Consider the following 14,405-nt stretch of genomic DNA (forward strand, 5'->3'; position numbering starts at 1 on the left):
TTTGCTCCCTTTCCCTTCTTTACCAGATCCCATGCTAGCTTTCTTCTCTTCAATTTCTTCAAAAAGAAGAAAGACAACTTTACAGGACATTAACTTATTAATTGGTTTGTCACAGATGATGTGATGCTCTCTCTCTCTATATATATATACACTCAGGTGGTCTTCGGAGGAGCTCACTAGTTGTGTCATATATATATGGCATGCCAAGCTAGCTTTGGAAGTTGTTACCATGGATGATGTGTTTTCCGCCAACAATATAGGTGCTTGTTCAGTAGTCTGTACGTGGCTGTTCATGTTCCAAACATCATGAGGCTTGTAATGTCTTTTTGCTTCGTCAATTTTGGATCCTTTAAGAGCTGTAGCAATGTAATAATCTATAACCCTACTATATGCATCCCATCGTACAAACAGTTAGGAGATCAGAAAAATTTTCATTTATCTTAAAAAATAAGTAATATGATATATAGATCAAAAAATTAATGCAGAAGGTTGGTGTTAGGGTTAATGAATCCAAACTTAGAGGGAAGGAGAGAAGCGCGATGACACGTGCCCCGCGCGTGATGGGCGGCAATGCCAGGAAACGTGGGAAGCATAAAGAGGGGTGGGCGATGGTGGTGGAAGGCATGGCGACTGCGTGTGACAAGTCAATTAGTATTGTAGATAGTGCTATTGTGTGAACATTCAAATGTATCCTGTAGCTGGATACACATTTCTCCAATAATCAAAAGTGTCCATACTAAACAAGCAGTTCACAATTGGACTACGCATGCATTGCATGCATGTTCGAAGTCTCTTTCACAAGCAAGACGTGGCTAACAACTTTCTGAAAGAAGGGCCTATAAATCTCCCTTTTGATCATGTAATGCACACCGCACATGTGTATATACAGCTATGTGTTGTTCACTCCATTTATCTTTACCAACAACCACGTGCATGGGCGATCGCTTACTAGAGAGATGCAAGTTATATGTATTTTGGATCATTGGGTCGATCTAAAAAGTTGATAAAATGAACTAGAATGGCATTCTGCGTAAATAATTTGGAAGGAGAAATGAATTAGAGTGGCATGCTATCGCAATTAATTAACTGACCTGAAAAACACTATCGGGTACCCACTTGTATCCCTGAATATTACACATAACCTAATAACATGATAGAGTATATCGAAGAGATTCGACAATATAAGATCCGGCTGTTATATATGGTGGAATAGAATTAAGTAGTTAGGATTGACTTATTGTAATCTTACATGTATATATGTGTACTTGTTAGCCATGATTGATCAGAATGGGATATCCGAACTTGAAAGCAAATATAGCTTTACTTCAATAAATAACCAATTTAGAATATATGTAGATACATGAAGTTGAAGTTCTGAACCTATTACATTTTTATATTACTCTTATGAATCTGCATGACACATGTATTATCGCACTAGTAGAGCAAAATCTCCCAAGGACTACGTTAAAAATAAAGTTCACCTTCACCCTATATATGTTTAACATTTATTTTCTTGTTACTGTTCCTGTGGATGTGGAGACTGAAACAGTGCATATACTACTAGCCGAAAACCGCAGGCCCAGACCAGAAAAATAAATTTAACTGAACCAGGTAGACATTCATTATATCAATGGCAGAAGTTGTGTGACTAACTAGCGGATGGATAGATAAATATGCATGGAGTACTCTCTTATATGTTGTATATATTCACCGGTTTATGTTTATTACCAATACATGTGAAAATTAATTGGTTTCCTCACCTACAGCAATTCTCTTGATTTTGAAAGAATACCAGTACATTGTGTTGTCCTATAATTTCTTGGCATGTTACATATAGTATTATGCTTTTAGGTGTGAGACATTTAACCTCTCTTTGAGGATGATCCCAATATGCGATTTAGTGACAATGGGGGAAGTACCAGGGAGAAGATGTATCTATTTCGCTGTTTTTGGTGCCTCGCGTCAGTGAGTTTGGTTAATTAGTGGCTTATTGGTATTCATTCGTTCAAGTGGGCTTCACCAAGTCAGTGACGATGCTTAAGGTTATCGTAGTAACAGTTTCGTCAATGAAATCATCATCAGGTGAACCATTGACATTTTTTAGGATGAAATGAAACTACATCTCTAGGTAAATAAATGTCACTTTAATTAGGTTGAATTCAAGCTCTTCAATGAAAATTTGGTGTATATGTTTCTCTTATATATGTTCATTTTCTACGGAATCACCACGTTAGGCAGCATATATCCTTTGTTAGGATTTCCCTTCGGTAATTTCAACAAGACTTTGGCATGAAATCAAACTAGCAGAGAAGTATTAACTTAGCCCATAGTATGTTGGAGATGACAGAGATGCTAAATTAGTTTGGTCTATCTAGTGAACAGCGCGAAAGAGCATTGGTCTAGTTTAATATCGGAAATTGGAATGGAGAAGTATTGGAAGACGACCTTACATATTGAAAGCAAACTATAATACTGGATAGAACTCATATGTGTGGCAGAATATGTTAGTAGCTAGTCCTTTTTTGAACACACTATCAGCTTGCACCAAGGAAAAATTATTATGGAACCTGAAATTATGTATGCAAGTGGGTATTTAATTAATGGGCAGTTCAAGGTCACTATACCTTAGTTCATTTTCGTTCGATTTTTCATGCTTTGAAATAAAGATAGTTTATTAATTGAATGAGATTTGGCCTTTTGGGTCAACCGTACCCAATGACCTAGAGAAGCCAAAACTTGCACCCTATCTGCAATGTATATATACATGTACGCATTTATTGATGGGTGTCAAAAACCTTGAGGAATTACACATTATCATCCTTTTCTACGATATCCTTACAATTTGATTAGATTAAAAGGTCTTAAATCTAGTGATTAGCTAGATGTGTGTCAACATACATCATTATTCTTCATGGTGAAACGTACACGACTTTCTGTATACACTGAAATAAATAAAACATCATTAGAAGGTACATGAGTTGGTTTTATGGTCCTCCCTCTGTTTTTGATATATGATGCTTAGGACAAACTACTTACTTCAAAAATAAACTAACTAGCATATTCCAATTGTCATATATTTCAAACCGCATGCAGTGTTAAACTTGTGTCTTTATTTGAGTTGTTTCCCGTAATTATAGTAAGATGCTGAAAATGAGTTTGTATCAAATATCAAAATAGATGGTTTACGTGCGTGCATCTTGCAAGCATGGTTTCATGAATGCTCAAGGCTTGCTATATTAGATTACCATTATGCATATTTTACATTTCATAAAAAATTTCACGGGTATCAAGCAATTATATTAATTGTCTTGCAAACTGAAGACATCAAAAGCATCCTAATATGCATCATGATGTATGGTACATTATTTTTTTGTAGGTCTGACATTATAAAACAGAAGATAGGAGAAACAAAGGGGAGTGAATAATTAGGCTTTAGGGGTATTTGGTAATTCACAAACATAATATCATGTCAAAAAATGTCAAATATCAAGAGGAAAAAAATCTAATGATCTTATGCTTCAGATCCTTAAAGTTCTACTAGTAGTGGTATTAACAACCTTAGCATTGTAGATGAATAGAAGGTTAAAACTACAAATAAACAAATAGGCTTGTAATACCAAATTATACATGAACATGGTGCATGTACTGTGTGTACTACATAGTATGCAAAGAACCAAACTATTTTGATATGGACAAATAAATATACTGGCCATGATTATCTACACTGATAATACAACTATAAACATGCATAATCTCCACAAAAATTATATGAATTAACATCACTGCATCACAGTTCACATGAAATAGCAGTGGTGGAAATGGAATAATTTCGGTCAAAGTAGTTAATGATCAGTTTCTAATCTAATTAAGCATAAAACCAAGAAACATTGCATTGCATTCCTAGAGCTTACATGCATGGATGTAAAGGAATTTTTGCCAGAGCTATAGGCACTAGAGTTTGAGAAGAAAAAACACAAAGTATTGTCTCTTTTTTCCAAGCTAAAGAATCAGTACGCTGCAGGCTACTACTCTAGGCTGCTGAGCTAAGCGTGATACACTAGACATCATGCTGTAGGTAGACGATAGGGGTCGTCACACTTGACACAGCTTTTCGTTGGTTGGTTTGGCCGCACTGCCCGTCCGATCCTCTCTGGGGACTCTCTCCAACCCCAAATAATCTGAAATATTTTTTGCCCTCTTGATGCATAGAATTCAGCACCTCACCACTCATGACTGATCATGGCACTGAATTCCTTGCACCAATAATTCATTCCCTCCTATCTACCTCTCTTGCTTGCTTCTATCTCACCCTTGTATTGTACAGATATATAACTTCGTTCTTATCGAATTTTCAGTTCCACTATATACATAAATTTCAAGTGAAAAAAATCTGTACCTCCTGAATCCAAACAAAAAAAAAACACTAAATGCCTTTTGCAAGACCAAAAATGCAAAAAGTACTTAGCTAGTGACAAACTGCTAACAAGTAACCGATTGGCCAATAAATGTATGCATCTCTGCATCGACTCTGATCCATCCATCACATGCTCAGCCAGCAGCAGCTATCGTATTGTACGGAGTACTGAGTCCACAAGCCTGTGACTGCAGGCAGGCTTGGATCGATTGCCACCATGACACCACACGCAAGCCAGCAAAGCTAGCTAGTACAACGAAGACACAACACATCTTTCATGCATGCATGGACAATTTTAATTATATACTAACTCAGTAGCTCGTCCCTAATAATTTTAAACTTTTGGGTTCAATTATTCCTTGATTGAAATTTTAATTTCCACAGATGATGAGCATTCATCAGTGGGAGTTGAATTAAAAGGGTAAAGAATAACAGCAGCAGAAAATAAAAAAGAGAACCCCTTGATTGCCTGAGCTGATGATGAAGAGATCAACATGGTGGTAAAATTGGCACATACAAACCCTAGCTAAACTTATTAATTAGTTTACTTTCTTCGTAGAACATGGCATGGAATGGATTAACACCAGAGAAGAGAAGAGAAGACATACACTACCCTCGATCGATCACAGCTAGAATAGTAATCAAAAGATCAAATCAAAATTACCTCTCTAGTACGTCATGATATTATCCATGATCCATCCACCAATAATCCATCCATCATCGACGACGATTCCATTCCTAGTTAATCCGCCGCTGCTACAAGCAAGCAGGCAAGCAAGCTTCCTGCTTCCCCTAGCTTAGCTCATCATCATCAGTGCATTCCATGGCTGCTCTGGCCGGCGCTGCTGAACCCGAAGCCCAGGGCCGCGTGTGCGCCGCCCATCGACGACGAGGACGACGACGATGTGGGCCCGTGGATATCCACGGGCCTCACCAGCCCGGCCCAGTCAATGAGCGGCCCGGGACCCAACGGGAGGAAACCGGGTCGCCCTGGCGGGCCCACCACGACCGAGGTGCTGGGTCCGGCTCCGGCTGCTGCTACGCCGGCGGCAGCGGCCGGGTATTGCTGCGGCGGCTGGTGCTGGAGCTCCTGCACCTGGCGCTTGAGGAACTTGATGTAGCGGATGGCCTCGTCGAGCATGGACGCGGTGTCCATCTTGGTGCCCCCCGGGACGAGGCGCTGCAGGATGCGGATGCGCTCGCTGATCCGCTCGCGCCGGTGCCGGGCCGCCACGCTCTGGGGGTCCTCGCTGATGCGGACGTTGCGCCGCCGCGGCTTCTTGATGGTGGCCGGGTCGATGTCCACCGGCTGCATGGCGGCGATCCGGTACATCATCTCCTTCATGGCGCCGAGCTCCTCCTCCACGTCCTCGGCGCCGCCGCCGCCGCCGCCGTGCTCCTCCTGGGCCACGCCCGCCTCCTGCCTCATCTCCTCCTGCTCGTGGTGGCCGGGCTCCTGCTGCTCGTGGGCGCCGCCGCCGTACTCGTGGTGCCGGTGGTGGGGGGAGGGGTCGATGTCGAGGCCGAGGTGGTGGAGCCGGTGGTGCGGCGGGAAGAGGGAGGAAGACGGGGAAGGATCTAGGCCGGGATGATGGTGGTGGTGGTGGTGCGGAGGAGGCGGAGGAGGGTGGTGGTGGTGGTGGTGATGGGAGGTGGAGAGATGGAACGGTAATGGCGGCGGCGGCGGAGGCGCCGGGTTGGGGTGGCTGTCGAAGAGGAGGGGGTGGTGGTGGCTGCCGAGGCTCATGTCCAAATCCCATGAGCTGCTGCTGCTGGAGTTGTGAGTGATGTTGTCCATGCCGGCCGGCCACGGACAGTAGAATCACAGAGCGCGCGGCCACTCACAGAGCAGCTTGCTTGGCCTTGGCGGCGGCAGCAACAGCGAGGGAAGTAGCAAGGAGCTAGATGGGGTAGATGAGATGATGAGCTCCTCGATCCCAAGTGCAGCTGCGTGTGGCCCGGCCGGCCGGCTGCAAACCTAGCTAGCTATAGCAAGAGGAAGCTGCTGATGCTGTCTCAGAGAGAGAAGAGAGGAGAGAGAGCCCATGAGTGGTCGCGTAAGTGAAGGCTTTATAGGGGAATGGGGAGGGGAGGAGCAAGAGAGAGATGAGGAGAAGGAGGAGGAGGTGGAAGAAGCTAAGGAAGGAGAAGGCAGGCTGCTGCTAGCTTGAGGAGATAAATAATGTCATGTGCAAGAGGTGCTAGCAGTGTGCTACTACATACATATGGTAGTAGTGCAAGTTTCTCTCTCTTTTTTTTTTGTGAGAACAAGGAAAGGTTAAGGGCAGAGGCAAAGGGCTGGAGAGATAGGACTTGCAACCTTGTCATGGTGCTGCACATCAGGGGCTATGTGCATTGCATGCTTTAGAGAGGGTGGGGCAAAGTTTGCATCAACATCTAGGAAGCTACATCATCCATCTCTCCCTCTATACCTTGACAGTTAGTCACTAGCTAGCTAATTGGCATATAGTATGTATGTATGTATGTATGTATATAAAAATAGAGTAGCTGCTGTTGTCCCTTGCTATCTTTACATATAGCTAGCTTGGGCGTGTCCTACTACATATGCTATGGTTTTCGGTGTAATCTCTTTTAGTACAATCATGGACAGTTACAAGTTTCTGTAAACTCTATATACTACTCGCCATCAGGATTCTCGAGGGCAGATCTTTGTTTGGTTCCTCTCACTTTTTTTTTTCATTTCTTTTTGTTGCCAACTATCTTTGACCACCGTCAGCTAGGAGCTACAGCACTGTATAGGTAGCTAGCTAGGCCCTGCATAACAATAGCAAATAATAAAGCACTGGTTAGCAGCCATTGTTGTTGGGACTTCTACATGACTTCTATATATAACACAAACCGTTGATCAAAGGCATTGTCCTAATACATCGAAAAACACCTTATATTTTCAAACATAGGGAGTAACTAAAAATTATTTTTGCAACATATTCTTGAGCCACAACTTTATCTCCCTTATATCTCAAATGTCGAAATAGGATGCATCCGGCTTGACTCAAACTCGAGACATCCAGCACTAATAGCATACTGACCGAGGTGCGTGCATCGATCAGTTCAATCCAAAGTCTTGACCTAATCATTGTATTTCAACAACAACATATATAATATATAATGCCATGTAGCAAAACTATATTTTCCGTGTCTCCATTGCGCACATAGAACATCATCATCATATCGACTGCATTTATTGCGGGATGAAGAAAGGTCGATGGGGATGGGGGTCAGCAGGTAGGAGGAGGACGGAGCTGAGATCCAAGGCAAGGTAGAGTAGTAGCCTTCCCGTGGGGTGTGTGTGTGTGTGTGGGGTAACTAGTAAAGTAGTAGGGCTGCTGGGTGGGGTGAAGGTGAAGGTGAAGGCGAAGCCACACCATGATGGTCTGGATACGGTGGTTACTAAATATGGCAATGGTGATGCAGAGCAATAGAATAATGATGATCGATCGGCCGTCCGGCCGGGGCAGCTGCAGCAGGAGGAGGAAGACAGAGGGCGCATGCATATGCAAGGCTGATGTGGGTGCGTGCGAGTACACTAGCAGTTTCATCAATCAAAGACAGAGAAACAGGAAGAGGGGGGGGGGGGGGGGGGGGGAGGAGAGAGAAAGACTCAGGCAGCAAGCATCGATCGCTCCCCTCCCCTGCCCTGCCTGCCTGCACCCTCGTGAAGCTCCTGCAGGCTTTATTTCACGCATCCCTAGGTCTCTCCTCTCTCTCTCCTCCCTGCTGCTAGCTACCTGTATTCTTTCTTCCTCCTCTGTCCTCTCCTCCTTTCAGGCAGGGCTTCCTTCATTCATCTCTCTTCCTTGTTCTCACTTGCTCATGGTACAAAGTAGATCTCTACCATTTATGACACGCCGTTGGGAATTTGTCCCACCCCACCCCAACCCTACCGTACCCTACCCTACCCATCAAGGATCTTTATTTCATCCGGTTCAACTTCTTTTTTTTTCTTACCGATCGAATTACCTCAGCTCGTGGAGGATTAATTTTTAAGTTTAAAAATTTTCTCGCTAGAACGAAACGAACCCATGCAAGATATATAAGTAGGCATTTACTACTCAACCCATCCATCGAATCGATGACACTGACACATCATGAGCTTTCTTTTCTATATACTCGCCGGTCAATATTGAATGAGAGCATGAACTTGCATACATGTTTCTTTTCTTGTGGACAAGACGAGGTGACGATGCACCTCATGAACCACCTAGTAGAGCAACTCTCTCTCTCTCTCTAGCCAAGAGCCATGAATCTGTGTGTGACGAGATGACGAATGCAAAGCACAGGAGAGCATTGAATTCCTAGGTTTCCTGCTTCAGCCAATGTGCACCTTCCCTCCTCGGGTAGACTGGCAGTTGCTTCCTACACATAGGCTGCTGCTTATTATTATTAGCCACCATCCATCTCCATGCTAATTTAATCAAGAGTTCACCATGGCTGCTTTCGTTTCTGGTCAAGTGCCCATGCATGCTCGCTCCATGGTGCTACTATCTAGCTTGGCAATGGACAATGCAAAGATTCTGTCGTTCCATGCATGGACAATATTATCAAATGTCATCCTGTGAGAGCTGCATGCAGATTCCTCCCCATCCCATGTATGTACATGTACCTTCCAAAACTTTGGAATATGTACTAATATACTAGCAGCAGCAACAACAGCAGAGAGAATAAGTTCATTTGTCTTAAACACAAGACTGGCTAGCTTATTAATTGAAAATGCATATATGCATGCAGCAGCGCAGTCATCTTGCTCTTAGGCAAGTTTCAGTGCACAGTTTCATAGCACAGTTACCAAGACCGAAAGCTATGTAATTGTACCGGCTGAGTTTTACGGGGAAGAAACTCCTCTCTCATCCCATGAAACTCCATCCTCCCTCCTCGCCGTGTCAGCAAAATTGATGATGTGGTATAGAATTTAAAGCCATGAAACTCTCCATAATATTCCCATTGGAACTGGCCTTATATATCTATCAATGGATCGGAGATGCATTCTGCTAGCTAGGGAGCTGTTTCCTCAGATGGAAACAAACTTTAACAGCTAGTATATATATTCAAGGCCTGTACAGTACATGTTAACCTGAACAAATCCTATGGTGGAGCTTTCCAATTGAATAACTGACCATCTAGTACTGTGCTGAGATTATTTCATGATTTATGCATGGTAAAGGAGAATCCTAGCTCTTCGGCTGCTTTGGGAGAATACATCAATGAATAACTAACCACTTGACCAGCTAACTAAAATAACAACTCATGTTATCCTGCAGGCCACGATCGATGCAGGCGCAATACTTACAAGGATACTGTATGTATGATGATGGTATCTAGCTAGTTTCAAAGCGCTGGACGGAGCAATTTGGAATCAAGACAAGCGTGGCCATCACAGCCCATCGATCAGTTAGCGAGCTATAGCTAGGCCGGTTCATTCTTCTCTAATAAGCTGCATCGTCTGATATAGATGACATGCATGCATGCATGATCTGCATATAGTTAGTAATTAATTAATCCACCTGCCTCTGCTGCATGCATCGATCGCAGGGTTACAGCATTAGTTTAATGATCTCCCCAGCACAGCAGCTGCACTTGTCAGCAGCTGTGCAAGCAAGCAAGGTGTAGTCAAGTCAACAGGGCATGCAGCACCGTCACTGCCTCAGCACAGATAGCCGACACGTACGCCATCATCCTGCCGATCCATCGTTGGATTATATTCTCGATGCATGTGTCTTGATGTAACGACCGAGATGCATGCATGATCGTCTAGCTATCGCATCTATCCGATCCATATATAGTGGTATGCATGCAATAATCCCTAGATTAGTTACTGTATGTTGTTGTTCGACTTTGATTTGATCGACATCGCAAACGCATGCACGTAGTACCTGCTGCTGCGGCCTGCTTTCTCGCCCTCTGAAAGAAAGAAAAAAAGCTGGTTCGCTCTAAAATACATAGCATTCTCATTTGCCTCTTTTAAGGCAAGCTAGCTCCTTTTGAACAAAGCAGCTCGGTGCATGGAACCCTACTTGCCCTAGCTACAGCACAGTATTCTTCTTTTCCTCTCCCTAGCTCCTTTCTCGCCTTTCTCTCCATTACATTTTAACTAATAGTTTCAGCTTGCCGATATATATATATAGGAAAGAAGGAGAAGCTGGATCTGATGTACACACACCATTTGTGGCCATTCAATTGCTTACATTCAATTCTAGCAGTGTACTATATATATATATGTTTTCTTCCTTGGAGGACATTATCAATTACTTTATTTTGTAGCAATAAATGTGTATGTAGGCCATTGTATGATGTATGAATGGGGGAAATAAACGTTGCTACATGTCCATACCTAGCCAGACACATACAAATGCAAATTAAGAGCGAGGCCAGTATGATCGATGTACAGAAGAAAATTTAATATCTATTGTGTGTTTGTGATGATGCGCACACATATTCTTGACAGAACTAGCTAGATACGTTGTTGGATTCCTCTCCTGTTTTTTTTTCCCCTTCTCCCTTTTGTTGTTGATGTTACAGCAACACCCAGTGCCGGCCTGCATTGTATTGCATATTGCAAGTTGGAATCTAGGAAACACAATCCCAAGCTAGCTGCTTGGGCATCATCACATGGCACCCAGCATGCAGCATTATTATATGTATCCAGCAGCTAGCTAGATTGTGCATGCTAGCTAGACTGTATACATGTCTATGGGGCAGCATCTAGTGAGCTCAGATTTGTGTGGATATCTCTGCACATGGATACATCATATAAACTACTATTAGGACAGGAAGCAGAAAAACAGTTTACTAGGACAGAAGATATTGATGTATATTTCTGCTGGGAGCGAGAGGCCAAAGTTTCAAGAAGAGATATCATCAGCAGGCTGGAAGGAACTAACCCCACTAGCATACATCTAGACATCTCTCTCCCACCAGCAGAAATGGAGGCAGTATCCTTGCCAGCCAACTCACCCCACACAGATGCCACCTGCTGCCTTCTCCTTGTTTAGCACAAGCACAAGGCAAAGTAATAGTACTATACAAACCTTCTAGTAAAGGTCAACAGAAGCTAACTTATTCAATTACCTCTCAAATCTTTGTTTAATATATCCTACGCCTTCCTGAAATGGAAAGTAAGGGTTAGGTATATGCATGGGAGCGAGGAATAGTGCATGTTATATCAACACAGCAGAATGATCTATCACAACTCCTACAGATATACATGGTGTATTTTATTTGAGAAAAGTCAAACTTTGTACATTTTGACCTATACTTAGTCAAATTAAGTAACTTTAATGTATAGAATTGTACGTACTGCTAGGTTCACAAAATTTCATATTTCATAATTTCTATCGCAATATATTCATTTTATCTTGTATGTACAAACGATTCTTTTTATGAGAAAAGGAAAGGTCAGTTTCAAATTAAAGGAGGGATCATAAAGATTAAGAAGTTCTAACCAAATAGCTATATATAAACTTGGTCTTGTTTAGCACAAGCATATACAAGGCATAACCAACACCCAGATCTTCTAATCATGGAAGCTAACTTATTATTCAATTATATATGTACCTTAACACCCTTTTTAATATGCACTACCGTTTCCTTCAGTGGGATTAAAGGTTAGGCGTATGGGAAGAACAGTGAATAATGTTGCCAACATATATAGAAGAATCATCTGGTCATTATTAGTTTGTAAGCACACAAGCAGAGTAAATAATTAAATACTAATTTGTATGCCCTTTTTAAGCCGAGGCTGCTGCGTGCTAGGAAAGTTCCAAAATTTCTCATCACATAGCCAACTCCACGGACCGGTGGTGTGCATGCCTGCAAAGAAAGCATATGCCTCCCTGCATCTGCCTGACGGTGCTGCATCCCATGCTGTATACACCTTGCAAGCAGTTAGGACAGGCACCAAACAACAAGGATAAAAATCGCATCTTGTACACATGCGCAGTCTTGCATGCTTTCGGCCTAGCTTCTCTGTCTACACGCATAAATCCAATAATATCGTGTTTGTATTGCAGATCGATCGATCGATGATCCAAAGCTCTATCTATCTTCGTGAGTGCAAATATTTATTATTGCAGCGGAAATATTGTGGGTGGGGCGGCCTGGAAAAGAAGGATCAACGCATATATATATATATGGACAACACACAATAATAATATACAGATATAGTTCTAGCTCTGAGTGAATAACTAGTCGATCAGCTGAATGCATAAAGATAGATCATGCATGTGATCAGGTAAGGTCATCACGCATGGACATACATTTGGTCCATGCCTAGGATCCTGCCTACATACACGAAAGGCGCCTTTCGGGTTTTCAAATCAAGCACGTATTTAAAAGGAAAAGGAATTGTACTCGCTCCCTGGTGTTCAAGTAATGACTGATAAGTGTAATCTTTAAAGCAGCTTTACTGCTGAAAGATTAGCTTTAATTTGGTCTTTCTATTTCAGAGTCCATTGCCATAGAACATGAGTTTAATTTGGTGCTTTAGAAGACAATGGTGAAACCAAGATAGCGGATCAGTTCCTCGTGGCGCGCGGGGTGCTTGATACATATGTGAAGAATGTACGTTGAGCTAGGCGGGGGCGGCAACCACGACAACTTCCTCCACGGTGACAATGCTAAATCCTCCCACCAACATCGATCTTCTCACCTCCATATCAGCAGCACCAGCATTGACCTCCTCATATCCAGATCTATGATGTTTGCTTTTGTGTGCGTGTGCTTCGGAAAATCTATCACTAGCCCTCTTAAATCGACAGTTCTAGCTCGTGACACTAACATTTGTGAGATAAATAACTGAGAAATTGTGTCCAACAATGCTTAACTTTGAGACTCATCATGCTTCCTTTCTGTTCACACATGTACGTGCCATTCATGCTGTGGGAGATGCACTACATAGTACGCTGAGTTATGAAGCAATTGCTGGATCGATCAGGTAGGTGTTGATGGAGAATGCTGGGGCGGGCGGGATTGACATAAATGAATGGTAACTGCGAAAGCAGGTTCTTCTTCTTGTTGCTAGTAGCATAGCTGCTGCAGCATCGGTAGGTGCTGGTGGTGGTCCAAGCAAAGTGATCGAGCTCGCTCGCTCGATCCTGCAGCATGCATTGCATGCAGTGTGCTTTTCGCTAGCTTTGCTGCTGTGCTGCTTCTGATGCTGCTGGGGCTACATACCGAGTCCCAAGGCAGTGTACTTGCTGTTAACAAGTTGCATTGGTCTTTACTCTTACCTTAGCCAGCAGGCCAAGCTCAGGCCTGGCCTGGCCACAGAGAAGAGGAGAGGAGGAGACTCCTCTGAGTCTCAGCAGCAGTCCTGGTCCTGCACTACTATGAGTCTATGAGTGATGAGAGAGAGAGAGAGCATTGTGTAAAGACCGATGGATCTGATTAAAGGGCGAGGAGAGGAGAGACTGAGAGAGGTAGAGAGAGAATGCAAGCAGTTGTAAAAAGCTGTGGCGTTTCCGAGTACGATAGCGATGTGTGGGGATGAAGGACTGCAGCAGGGATCAGGATTGCATCTGCAGGCAAGCCAGAAGACCCAGAGCCAGAGCCAGACGATGGTGGAATTGAATTGAAGCCGCAGCAGCCTGCCTGCAGGGGGTCCAGGGGCACTGAATCGAATGCCTGACCGGCGCCCTAGCTTCCGCTTCAGATTTCGCATCGGAGTGCGCGCGCTGGCTCCTCTAGTCCTCTCCTCTCCTCTCCTGATCTCCTCTCCCAAAGGCAAACAAAGCGCAGGGGAGGGCTTTCCATCTTTGCATCTCCGTCCTCGTGCGTCCGCATGGCTTTGGCTCGGCTGCCTAGCTTTCCAGGCACATAAAGAACACATAATGCTCCTGTCCTGCAGGCGTACAAGGTTGCATTGTATCGATGTCAATGATGATGGATCAGATCAGATCATGCATGCATCATTCAGAGGAAGTAAGGAAGAATCTCTCTCTCTCTCTCATCTGAACAAGAATTATTTGATCATCAG

At 43.4% G+C, this 14,405-nt stretch overlaps 1 protein-coding gene across 1 annotated transcript; it reads right to left on the reverse strand.

Moving 5' to 3' along the window:
- Positions 1–5,225: 5,225 nt before the first annotated feature.
- LOC112898618 (transcription factor HEC2-like) lies at positions 5,226–6,212 on the reverse strand. Its single transcript, XM_025966973.1, has one exon. It carries the CDS (start codon positions 6,210–6,212, stop codon positions 5,226–5,228), a length of 987 nt encoding a protein of 328 aa, XP_025822758.1.
- Positions 6,213–14,405: the final 8,193 nt, after the last annotated feature.

This window comes from Panicum hallii, chromosome 6 (assembly GCF_002211085.1).
Source record: "Panicum hallii strain FIL2 chromosome 6, PHallii_v3.1, whole genome shotgun sequence".
Classification (NCBI taxonomy): Eukaryota; Viridiplantae; Streptophyta; class Magnoliopsida; order Poales; family Poaceae; genus Panicum; species Panicum hallii.

What these genes read in the sequence shown, in the direction of transcription:
- LOC112898618 (XM_025966973.1), bottom strand. Translation starts at nt 6,212, where the DNA reads ATGGACAACATCACTCACAACTCCAGCAGCAGCAGCTCATGGGATTTG.